A 12,446-nucleotide genomic window follows, 5' to 3' on the forward strand; every position below is an offset into this window, starting at 1 on the left:
GGAAGTCAATTTTGAAGTCTGAACACACAAAACGGAAGAGTTTCTTTTTTGCTACCATCGGTTGCGGAAGTAAAGCGGAAGTGAGGGTCTCATCTTCTTGAACCATGCTTGTATGGAGGTGACCTTAGTTATTACCAATTTGTAAAGGAGAGCAACTTGGCCACAGCTTTGTCGTCTATCGGTGGGTACATCGCGTCAGTCCGGTCCGGTTTAGATGTTAAACTTGTCTTAAATATCAGTGAAAACTCAACCGAAGGGACATAACAAACCGAAATGGCAGAGGCACATCAGGCTCGCATGCAGAATGTGGTGGAAGAAATGGTCCAAAGTCTCGAGAGGGACCACATTCGGAAAATGCAGGTAGGCGTCTTATCTGTGAAGGCATGTTTGTTTCTGCTATTCTGATCATTGCAGCAACTGTGACCATCACATGTCTGATCGGTGTGTTCCTGCTGCAGGGTCGCATGTTCAGCTGCAGTGCAGAGTGCTGTGAACGCCCCTCAGACTCCATGTCTCAGGTGCACCAGTGTATCGACAGGTGTCATACTCCTCTGGCCAAAGCTCAGGGACTGGTTACCTCAGAGCTGGAGAAGTTTCAGGTGAGGGGCATGACTTCTTCTTTCGCCGGCACACTCTGCCTGCCTATCAACGTTTGAGTGATGGGTATTTTTTTAGATGTAAGGTCAAACAAAACTTCTGCTCCAATATCCTTTTCAATGACAAGGTTGTATTTTAGGGGAATATATATATAAAGAGGTGTTTGTGCCTGTAAGTGCTGTATTTGTTTTATTTCATTCATAATGCAATTTTTGTGGATAAATGAAAGGAAAGGGGAAAAAACTGAGTTTAAGAAAGGTAAGAAAAACAAGCAAATACAGAAGAAAAACAGGATAAGGGTTTTCCCCTGCTTCACTCAAAGACTGATGCTCTATTCATCTTTACTTAGCAGCACCTGCATGCTCTCAGACTACTCTAAGAAGGGAATATCTGAATTTCTCAAGTTTCAGAGAAGGCATAGTGTGTCAAATCCATCAAGTGAAGTTAGGGGGAGTGTGTTCCTTACGGGAGGGAAGAATGAGCTGTCTTGCAATTCAGTAAATGCTTAAACTGCATGAGCTTTGCCTTAAAGAGAATTAATTTTAGTAGTATATCCAAAAAGGTACATATTTGGGAGTTATATAGGCACAGTTTGTTGTCTGTTAAAGTAAGATCAAACCTCTTTGCCCTTCAGGACCGCCTGACCAGATGCACGATGCACTGCAACGATAAGGCGAAGGATCTCTTTGACTCAGGCGCCAAGGAGCCGGCTGTTCGCTCGCTGATGGAGCGTTGTGTAGGCAGCTGTGTGGACGACCACATTAACCTGATCCCTAGTATGACCCGCAGACTCAAAGACAATTTGGACTCTATACCGCAGTGAGAAGCCTGTCCTGGAAAAGGGCCTCTGCAAATTACACACACAAAGGGCAGCGTGGGGTTACTAACCTCAGCCAGTTTGACCAGAATAGAGGGCTTGAACACCATGAAAGGGTGAAGGGCGTGATGTTACAAATGGAGCATGTGCTCCAAAGAGTGAGTTTTGACAAGTTGTGACTGCGTGTTGTCGAGATTTAAAGTGCTTACTGTGAGATTTGTTTTTGTACTACGTGTAATCTACAAACAGCTACCTCCCAGGAGACGGGAGCTGACAGTGTGTTCATCTGTGACAAGAAGGAAATCTACATATGTGCTTGTTGCATTGTGTGTGAAAGCTCACAGTGCTTCAACAAGACCGTTTGTGCATTTTTTTAAAAATTGCAAATGAACATCAAATTTTGAAATATGGAGTCCAACAATAAACATGATTCACATCTATTCATGCATAAAGGTTCCAGTCCTTTATGCTCAACTCATCTCAGCCATGTTTAATCTGAAGTGTCCCTCCAGTATGATCCCTCTCATGCCTCGTTCTTTGTCATTTTACTGTGATTTCTGTGACTGTCTGACCTGGTGAGATGAGTTTATATCTCTGGATTAAAAGTGTAAATGTACCTGTTACTGGGCTGCATCGTTTCTGGGCCGCTTCACTTCTGTAATATCAAAAACATGAAATCTGCTCGACATGAGACAAGACTGTGACAAATGCCAGTGATACTCGTTACCATTTTAATGACTGCAAAAGAATATTCTCAATATATACAAATACTGGTACAAGAAAGGCAACAGTCTGAGGAACTGCAGGAGGACATTGAACATGAACAAATCCATGACGTATCACGGCGATGAAGCTAATTATGCACCCAATGTGTTGGATTCCTGTTTGCAGTATAACAAACCATCCTGTGAGGAGAATGAGATGTACAGCCAGCGTGACAATAAGAGTCAGAAGACAGAGCAAGGTTAATATAGTGTGAAGATTAGAATAATGGACCCCTATAATAATTTCATAACAATTAAAGATTGATCGATTAGTTAAGCCAGCTGTTAACAATGAATTGTGATATAAGATGACTGCGCGAAATCTTAACGAATCTCTTGCTTTACATGATACAAATGTAGAATAACAGTTCACAGACAGATATGCTGGTCTCCCAACTCACATAGTTTAAAGTAAGCTCTTCTGTAGGACTGTTACCCAAACAAACTGCTAGCTGCTGATTCATATTAAAGAGTACAGACTCCACTGAGATGACTGAAAACAGTGCTTTAATAATTAGTAATAAGTCTTATCTGCTAGTTTTCAGTTAAAGGGGGTATTATGCTGATTTTAAGCTTCATATTTTACTCAGTGATACCTGTGGAGTAGCTTAGCATAATTTACTTACAAAAACTGAAACAACTCAGTCAGCTCTGTCCCTTTAAGAAACCCCGCACCTACAAGCCTACTTTCTTCTGATTGGCCAGCTCTCAGAAGCCTGCTTGTGATGTCACAAAGTGCAGCGTGCAGAAAAAACTGTGTGAAACCTGGCGTTCACAGCAGCCTGCAGAGTCGAGAAGCCTGGGGATTACTCCAACATACTCTCACCTACAGATTTGAAACTTCATCCACGTTTAGTCTGAACATCCAACGTTGTAACATTATATATATATACAGGTATTAAAATGGGAAACAGCATAATACCCCCTCTTTAACATGTTTTCTTTCCAGATTCTGTTTGTACAAACGGCTGATGGAGTTTTTTACATGGTTACATTGAAGGCGTAATGATTGCAGTATTAGTCATCACAACAAAGTGAGAAACAAGAGCTGTAAGAGTCGTCTGAGTTCTTAAGAGTAATTAAAGATGAGGTTATACAGATCATGATCACTGACAGTAGTAGAGTAAAACAGAGGAAAGTAGATAATAAGGTTGAGCACCAGAGGATGCCACATTCTGTTTCTTTGTAAAAGCTACAGAAGCTTAAGTACATGAATAACCAGCTGTAGTAAGGCCCTGTTAGAAGAAGAGATCATGTGGTAGCACCGCAGCCCACATGAAGGGGCAGTTTTATTGGCTGTCGAGAATTGTGTACATATTTTATTTTGCAAAAATAAATCCATACAAATACAAATGAAGTAAAAAATAAATAAATGCAAAACAAAAACAACTTTGAACTTATCATCAGTTACAGATGCAGCTTTACAGGCGAGTCATACTGACTAGAGTTATAACTGTACATGTCCTGCATTTTTTTAAACAGCATGAGGTAACAGATTTCCAAAAACAAAAAGTGACCCAATTAATTGAACTAAAGTTTCCAATAACATAGATGCAAATGAACTTAAAATGATGATACAGTCTAAATAGCCAGCCTTAATGTGTCACGCGGGGTTCAAACTGAGCTGCGAAAGAGGAGCCACGGACTCAGCTTAACATCAGTGAATGGACATTTGACAGTGCAGCTCAGCTGGTATACGTAACAGGAAGTCTAAAAATCTGTCACAAGATTTCTGCGACTGTCACCATTATGCTGCCAACAGCGATTATGCTGCGATCAGACTGCTGGTGTCAAAGATCGAACGTGTGAAAGAGGCTTATGCACAAAGACTCCTGAAGCCTCGTGTCTTTGAAGAATGATATCGGCTTAAGTCTAGATATTTGAAGCAAGATTTTTTGTTTATTTGAGGTTTGATAAATTGAATTTAGAGTAAATGTTATTTACAAAGTCCACTGGTTACTTTATAGTGAATATGATCTGGGAGGGGTAAACCGTTCTCTGGTTTACCGAAGTGGTAAGTGAAAGATTGTACTGCATCTATTCAGTTGTTTTCGAGTGTAGTCAAAGGCTTCGTCCATTTGACCGCGTCGGAGTTCAGGTTATTTTAAACAGCAGGTAAGACCTTGAATCTCTATCAGCTGATAATCAAACAGCAGCAGGGGGCAGAGATGCTGTGTCAAACTTTCATTTACAGCTTTAAGGTGTTGCTCAGCACCTTTTCCATTCAGATTAGGCCCCTACGAGTCAGGTGGAATATGTGTTTATTCTATGTGCCTATTGAAGTCGGTACAAACAGCAGGTGCCTTTATGTGAGCCAACTAGAAATGGAGCTGAAAACGTGTCACATACTTCAAAACGACACAGGTGAAGTGCTGGTGGAGATTTCAAGCACACAAAGTAGAGATCCAGTTTCACTCTCTGGTTTAGTTCCCTCATGATGTTCCCACTTTGCAGGGCGATATTCCCGCTTATGATATCAAGAGTGGTTCCATTAACTCTTAAAACTCTTCCATGGTCTACACAATAAGTTCATAACAGAATTTGTCATGTTGAGAAATGGTCCAACATCTCAGTGCAGACAGTTCATAGCAGAGGTCCAATATGTTTAGCTGCTCTGGAGGTAAAGGTGGGCACAAACCCTGCTGACCTCAGTCATGTGTCTCTGTTTACACACAGCTGAGTCTGAATAAGTCAAAACACTGAATACATAGATACAAAACACTTCCCCAACAGGTCTCTGGTATACATAGCATGCAGATGATATGACCGATGTCAGAGTGAAGTTAAGTGTGGCAGTGGATTGTACATACGAGCTTGTGTCAGTGTCTCAGCTTTACCAGAGGAACGGTAGCAGTTATCAGGACACGATGCGAGCACTGCTTTCTGTCTCTGAGGAATCTGATCGTTGGTCCGAATGAGGCGACGTATACAGGAAGTTACAGCACACGTAGAGGGGGAATGATAACAACCGGCTGTCCAGGTTCATCACTACATACTCCTGTGTAATTAAAGGGAGAGGGGAAATGTTAAGCAAGTCAATTACAGCAGTTTATACAAGAGCCATCGATTAACAGTCTCACTGACCTGGTCTTTCTCCAGGGTTAGAAGCTGGTAGCCTGTTGAGCGGCTGCAGACCAGCTTTCCACGGCTATCAAAGGAGGCGAGACGCAACCTGAACAGACAAAAAGAGTCAAAAGGTTAAAGGTTAAAGTCTATTTGAGATTAACTTTTCAAATACATTATAAGGGAGTGTTTTTTTGCTTTCTGACCAAGCATTAGCTGAGAAGATTGATGCAAATTACATCTCTGTACAAGAAACTACTTCCTGAAGCTTGCTAACTTAGCTTAGCATAAAGACTAGAAACAGAGGGAAACAGCTAGCCTAGCTGTGTGGAAAGTAGCTCTTGGGAAGAGAGTGAATAAAAGAATATAGTTGGTAAAAGGGGACATATTTTAGTTATGCAATCAATGTTCTATAATTCTAATGTGTTTCTGATTCATGTTGGTAAAGTTTGCTTCGTTTTAAAAATTGTATACATATTTTAATTTAATTATCTTTTGGTGCCGATCCTTCCTCCCGAAACCAACAAGCCGTTTTGCCATTCAAAGGTCAGACCTTAGCCACGATTGGCCGACAGTATTTGGAGTGACCGTGTGGCCCCTCCCCCACGTGTGCGATCCCACATGGGGGAGCGGCCGCACTGCACTCACTCTAAAGTTGTAGAAAACATGGCTGCTCTAGGATCGGTTATCCGGCCTTATATGAACGAGCCAGAATCTCCAGGAGGTATCAGAATGCTAAGTTTAAATCTTGACACCTCGACAACAAGCTAGTGCAAGAAGGCAGCCTGAGGTGAGTGACGGTGAATGACGATTGGTCGATTTCAGCGAAAGCAAGGTTCTACGTAGAAACCTGCAGCTGTTCTGAACGGCCCATTTCAGAGGCGACCTTTAAACATGTAACTCTGGAAAACACGGATTTATGCAGTTTTCACTTTTTCACTGTGAACAATAAACACCCAAAAATGTGAAACCCATGCAACATATGAGAATATCCATTCAAAAGATATGGACCCTTTTAAGTGCTGAAAGTTCAACTTCCCCACACACCTGTATGCCAGATGCCTTCTGGGTTGTAGGCTCACAGCGCCCCCACATGGCTGACTTAGAGTATTTCTTTTGAAGACTATGAAACGGTTCGTGTAGGTCACCAGCAGGTCGAAACCAAAGTTAAAGCCAGTCCACCGCCAGCAGTACTGAGGAGAGGAATAGAATAGCAATAGAAATAAAATACAAATACAAAATATCAGAACAAAAGTTTCTTAGCAGCAAGATTGTGACTCACGTCTCCATCTTTTGTCAGTTTCCTGCCACACCTCATACTGCTCAGCTCAAACTCATCTTTGTTCGCTTCCTGGGGACTGAGAAAAGAAAAGAAAAGAAAAGAAAAGAAAAGAGAGGGGACATTATTATGGGCATAATGTTTTTGTGGTGCTATTAAGATAACAGTTATCTGAATTTAAAGGTGTTTAGTCCAAGGATCTCACCCGTTATCATTGTCAAATTCTGTCCGGAGCATAGCAAACCATTGGTTTTTGTACACTGACGTCAACCAATCTGGAAGAAGTAAGAAAAGTAAATATTAACATACGGAAAAGAATCTTAGAGATGTTAAAAATGTGATGCTGCTTAACAATTTATGTTACATAAAGGTCAAATTTAACTTAAAGAGCCAGTTCGCCGATTTTCAACTTCAGTCTTATCGTGCTATCATGTGGAGCTAATGCCATTATGGTAGGAAAAAAATGCAGTTTGGGTCTTTGTCTTTGGAGGACGCTGTCCGCTTCTCCAATGAGTCCTGGAAAACCTCCACCAGACTACTTAAACGTGTCACCTGGCTAGTGCCAGGGAGCGTGCTAAACTACACTTCCTCAATCTAGAACGCCCGCCTCCGATGTCATGCCTCGTTCAAAATCGTCTTTTTTAGACAGATTTTTATATTTGAGATTCTGCACCACTCTGAGCCGTTGCCTGCACTGAAAAGATAGTAGATTTCACTCCAGTGTCTCTCGCTGGGCCGTTCCTTTCCGAGGGAGGGGCGCAATGCATGCTGTGTGTTGTAGGAATGTAGAATGGGCGAAACCACGAGCTGTTTGTGCAACTTTCTATATATTACAGCTTCTATCGATTACAGAGAACACCAGCTTTGACTGACAGTGGCTTTTTCCAGGGGCGAATTGCTCCTTTAATATCTGTAAAATACTTTCTATAAAAAAATTAAAGAGATCTTAAGTGACTGAACTAAGCAGAAAGTTGAATGAATATTGGTCTGCATGACTTTGAAATCAGTGGGGTATCCTATGAAAACGTAAATCTAATTATTTACTTAACTGCTTTGATACAAGAAAATTACATCAGAGACTAGTTTGTATTTTCTATTTTACCAGGGGGCAGAATATTGTCTCTCTCCAGGATGCGTGCAGATGCCAGGTCGTTGATGATATACTGGAGACGAACGTATTTGAACACTGAACGAAAACCTACGCCCTCTTCTGTGTTCAAAAACGGCTCCTTCTCACACAGATCTGTGGAGGGAACAAGAGTCAAACATTTTAGATGTGATTACCAACAAAAAAAAGTCTGCATACAAGGATAAGCATTTTCATGAGACGTGTACCTGTCCTGCGCTTGCAAAGCCAGGCATCAGCATCAGCGAGGAGCTGCTTGATTGGGCCGTCCCACGCTGGATTGAGCTGCAGAAACATCCACTGTAGAGACAGAGAATTACAAAGAGAGCTGTTGGTGTATCTGGGAGTTATTTTTTTATTATTATTATTATTTATGTTATTTATTTTTTTCATCTACCTTTTTCAGAGCAGTGTATACATCCATCTCCACCTGCATGACAAACAGGTCAGACGACTGGATGAGCTGCTCCATCACTTCTGCCCTGTGAACGCAGTGTGGAGACGAATGGTGAGTACGGGCATAGATGATTTAGTAGTTTGAAATAACATCATAGCCATCTGATCGTCCTTTACAAATGATTATAATACAGATTATAATAAAACAGGCTAATGAGGTTAAAGCAGACATAGAATAAGGATAAAGGAAGTACATAAAAAGAAGTAGTACCCAAGTTCTTTCATCAGGTCGACATTTTGGTGGGTCATCAGGTTGTTCAGAAGCCACTCAAGGCACCTGCAAAAACACATAAACAGTGTGATGTAAATAAACAACATAGAAGACAGAATTATCCATTAATTACTGTGATAAAAAATAATCAAAAGAAGTCAAATCGCACTTTTTCATGACTGAATCCAAGCCGTAGATACTGGCACAAGCATAGTATCCACATACGGTCTTCGCACTGATGTTTTCCTTCATGGTCTCTCCACACTGCTGGATCAAACCATCCTGTACACGGCAACAAACCGCAAGACTCGATTAGGTTTTGGATCATATGGCTGCATGTAAAACAATGAAGATAGGGATTTTACAGCTGAGATAAGACAGACTGTACTGACCAGCTGCAGCATACAAGCAGCGGCAAGAATGCTGACGACTCTGCTGGGCTTGATGAGAACATCATCCCGGTACAGCGATCCAAACACGACTTGTAGAGCTAAAACACAAAGTTCTGTAAGTAAAACATGTAAACAAATATACAGTTGACTGCCGCTTACTGTGACCAATCACCTTCAGTGTCGATGTTCTGGTCCGGGATCTCCAAGTTGATTTCCATCATGTTGGACTCCTTCCAGGAGCCGCTGAACATGCTGGAGAAATACCCTGACTGAAGCAAGAAACAAATAAAAACAAGTTTAAAAGGATGCACACTAAAAACAATACGACTCTTTGGTGTGTTTTTGTATTGATGTTTTACCTGACACAGGTAGACTTTGTGGAGGTTCCACTCCTGTCCCAGAGCACAGATGCGAATGTCACTGTTCTCCCCGTTCAGGAACAAGGTCTGATAAATGTATCGTGATGTGCTTTTCAATTTCTTCCTGCTCGAGTGTGGAAAACACAAACAAACCCAGCAGACAGATTAAAACAAATGTAAGACTGATGTCTGAAGGAAAATGACACAGACAAAATTATATACATTTTTAGCCGGACTTGCCTGCGAGGTGTATCCAGTATCGCATCGTCCTCCTCCGGTTCACTCTCACAGTCACACTGGGCATTTCGTTTCCTCTTCTTGCACTCACATCCATGCTTGCGGCTGGTATTTGTGCCCTCTGCGACTTCCTCCGGACCCTGAGAGGGGGACTGAAACCTGCTGCCCAGACTTCCCATGTCTAGATTTTTCAGAGAGACATAACACAAACAAAACAGCGGGTCAGCTGTTCTTTATCTTGACATTGCAACAGAGCTGCATAAATCAATATAATATCCCAATAAGGAGAGCAGGCAGTGTTATGGACTTTGTGATACAGCTTGTGTTAGTGTTTTCTGTGACTTTAAGCAGGATATATTACAACAAGGGATGCATTTCACTAACTAATTTGACTGACTTCAGGTTACATGGATGGTATGCTTGGTATTATACTACACATTTAGACCAAAAATGTGTGGTATGTGTGGCGTTTTCATCTGAAATGGCATTATCCAAGCTTTTTACATTCTCATAATTAAGGGCAGAGACTTCACAAAATGTGTAAGGTAATGGCTGTTACAATCTGCCAGAAAGAAAGGTAATAATTAGGCAGAACGGCCCACAGATTTGCATGTATTTTTTTGAGTCTGCGTGTACTACAAAGAAACCTGACTTTGATTAGATACACTGAGTCTGATACAAGGCTCCCTCCTTCAGCATGTGCAAACCAGATGTAGAAAAAAAAAACGCCTGAGCAACCTTACCTGATTATTCGAGGCGGGCAGGTTTAGGGCGAGGTGTCAGGTCAATTGTGACGGTAAGCACCGACTGATAATCTCAGGTCAGACAGTCTGACAGACGTTTACGAGCCAGTTACAGAGGAGCTAACCTCAGAGCTAGCTTAGCTGCCGAATTCACAAAACAAGTCTGAAAACATTAACAGCTCTGCGTCTGACAAGCTGCTACTCCACACAATCCTCCCGCCCCAAAACTCTCGCTGGTTTCAGTTACATTTTTGTTCAAATTAAGGCAAATGTAAACCCAGAGGCAGGAGATGATGTGTAACTGCCCTGAAAAACTGCGGCTGCTTTTGTTATTCTTCTTCGCTCGATCGTTAATGGTAGTAGTTCTACGTCACAGATGGCTGCTCGGCTCAATGGCGCCACCTGCTGTGAGACGGACATACTACATAAGTCTGGAAAACCTTTGTCTAATTTTTAAAATGTCCTAATTTCTTCGTGCCATAATTTCTTCTTCAAGAAATCAAAACATACCTATGAAAATAGATATTCATTCTCTATCATTTTTATCTTACTATATAATTGTAAACACTCGTGAAAACTCGATGGCAAAGCCAACACACAGGCCTTGTTGATCCCTACTGACCGGTCAGTCTGGTTCCCTTCGAGTCCAAAGTGCACTGCCAAATCACCAGTGTTAAGTCTTACATTTAAAAAATTTGTCAAATGCAAACCTTAATTAAGACTGCACTGAAACTTCTGAGGGGGAATTGAATAATTGAAAATGTTTTTTTATGCTACTATTTCAAAAATGTTTAATAATCATTGACTTTAAGATATCTTTTGATCAGTAACCTACCTGAAGGCACAAGGCTGGAGCAGCAACATGTTTTGTGTTTGACCAAAAAATTCAAAAGCCAAGTATGTTCTATTGCATGTACAATTAGTTTCAAGAGGGTTTCATGGAAAGAACAATTACATATGTAACTACTTATAGATTATTTATTTAGTCTATTTATCTATTTTTGCAAGAGTGACGTGAGTAAATAAAAATAAAGATTTCCATTGTTCTGTTGGTGAAGTCTTCTTCAATGTGTATAGCAGCTAAGCAGAATAATACAAGAATAACATTTGCATGGGTTTGAATTAAAAACTGCTTATAAACTAAACATGACAAAATAGATCCTTAGCTAAGTTCTGAGCTTTATCTCTACATTCAATAAAGACTTAAATATCCACCTGTGAAAACACTCTGATGTGCCTGAAAATTCATGCTTCCTTGTTTTATTATATAAACCTGGATTGTCAGTGTGAGACGGTTTCAAAGGAGTAAACAAATGCCTTTTATGTTTTGTGGGATTCAGACCAATTCAAAACATCTCTCTCACTTCATCTCTCAAATCTGAATCGCCAGCCAAGCAGACCAGGACCAATAGGAGGTTAAACTAACCCCTGAGTTGGATAAGCTGTTTAGTGTACAACGCTGGAATGGTTAACATAACACCAGTTTTAGTGGGATTCAGCAAAGGTGGCACCTACCAAACCTTTAAAGAAAAATATCACTCCAACATCACTAAGGATTTAGGTAAAGGTACACACACCTCAGTTGCACAAAAGGTTATTTCATCTATATTTAACACAGAATAAAACTGGGTTGCCCTTCACTCTACCCTCTCTCTATTGCTCCAGAGTAAAGAGTGTTAAACTTAAAAAACTGTGACATGCCAACTGATAACTTTAAGATAAGTGTGTTCTAACATGCTGAAAGTAAATACCTCGTCGCATTACATTTACTATGACTATGATTTAACAAACAAAATGCTATCGAACATAGTTTAGAAACTAGATGCCTGTCCTCCGGTGGTATCTTGTGGTATTCTAGTCATGGCATGATGCCGCAAATACTGCAGGGAAGAAGAGTCTCAAAAAGTTTCACAGGATGATTATAGTAAGTGGTAAACTGTTGGCTCTTTATTGTGTTGTCTACCTATTGCAAATACATCATTACATTTTGCTACAAATAACCTCTTTGTGTTTTATGTCCCTGATTTGTCAGAATCTAAAACTCCATCACACATAGAGGAAAGATAATAATATAATATCTCTATGGGGTGCAGCTCAGTCGCATCTCATATGTTATGTCTAGTCTGGAATATAGTATGTCACAACAGACTTCGATTGCAAGGCCAAATACTTATTATTCCTCTATTATTTCAAATCTGATAATAACTTTTTCATGCATCGAGATTTCAGTCTGATAGGGTTAGGGTGGATTAAATCAGTTCAAATAATGATGTTTAATATGTATATTCATATGTATATTAATATATACATATACATCATATACAATAAGAACAACAGTTTTATATTGAACAATGAAATGGAAATAGTTTGTACAAATTACAAATCGCCTCATTAATGTCAAA

At 40.5% G+C, this 12,446-nt stretch overlaps 2 protein-coding genes across 2 annotated transcripts; one reads left to right on the forward strand and one right to left on the reverse strand.

Moving 5' to 3' along the window:
• Positions 1 to 78: 78 nt before the first annotated feature.
• fam136a (family with sequence similarity 136 member A) lies at positions 79 to 1,516 on the forward strand. Its single transcript, XM_069673678.1, has 3 exons — positions 79 to 360; positions 459 to 599; positions 1,232 to 1,516. The coding sequence occupies exons 1-3, from the start codon at positions 274 to 276 to the stop codon at positions 1,418 to 1,420; spliced, it is 417 nt and encodes a 138-aa protein (XP_069529779.1). The 5' UTR covers positions 79 to 273; the 3' UTR covers positions 1,421 to 1,516.
• Positions 1,517 to 2,143: 627 nt separating this feature from the next.
• gmcl1 (germ cell-less, spermatogenesis associated) lies at positions 2,144 to 10,314 on the reverse strand. The gene is made up of 15 exons (XM_069673940.1): positions 10,045 to 10,314; positions 9,305 to 9,482; positions 9,065 to 9,188; positions 8,878 to 8,974; positions 8,706 to 8,803; positions 8,483 to 8,595; positions 8,314 to 8,379; positions 8,044 to 8,128; positions 7,856 to 7,946; positions 7,623 to 7,763; positions 6,726 to 6,795; positions 6,524 to 6,599; positions 6,289 to 6,434; positions 5,263 to 5,350; positions 2,144 to 5,176 (listed from the first exon to the last, which is right to left on the reverse strand). The coding sequence occupies exons 2-15, from the start codon at positions 9,478 to 9,480 to the stop codon at positions 5,036 to 5,038; spliced, it is 1,512 nt and encodes a 503-aa protein (XP_069530041.1). The 5' UTR covers positions 9,481 to 9,482; positions 10,045 to 10,314; the 3' UTR covers positions 2,144 to 5,035.
• Positions 10,315 to 12,446: the final 2,132 nt, after the last annotated feature.

The sequence above is a fragment of the Semicossyphus pulcher genome, unplaced genomic scaffold (assembly GCF_022749685.1).
Source record: "Semicossyphus pulcher isolate SPU_LCO1_2020_fin unplaced genomic scaffold, fSemPul1.0.p SCAF_22, whole genome shotgun sequence".
Lineage (NCBI taxonomy): Eukaryota > Metazoa > Chordata > Actinopteri > Labriformes > Labridae > Semicossyphus > Semicossyphus pulcher.

Excerpts from the sequence above, each read along its gene's own strand:
- fam136a (XM_069673678.1), top strand. The coding sequence starts at position 274 with ATGGCAGAGGCACATCAGGCTCGCATGCAGAATGTGGTGGAAGAAATG. Across the intron at positions 361-458 it reads ACCACATTCGGAAAATGCAG|GGTCGCATGTTCAGCTGCAG; the intron begins GTAGGCGTCTTA and ends TTCCTGCTGCAG. Across the intron at positions 600-1,231 it reads CAGAGCTGGAGAAGTTTCAG|GACCGCCTGACCAGATGCAC; the intron begins GTGAGGGGCATG and ends TTTGCCCTTCAG.
- gmcl1 (XM_069673940.1), bottom strand. The coding sequence starts at position 9,480 with ATGGGAAGTCTGGGCAGCAGGTTTCAGTCCCCCTCTCAGGGTCCGGAG. Across the intron at positions 8,975-9,064 it reads ACAAAGTCTACCTGTGTCAG|TCAGGGTATTTCTCCAGCAT; the intron begins GTAAAACATCAA and ends TTCTTGCTTCAG. Across the intron at positions 8,380-8,482 it reads TTGGATTCAGTCATGAAAAA|GTGCCTTGAGTGGCTTCTGA; the intron begins GTGCGATTTGAC and ends GTGTTTTTGCAG.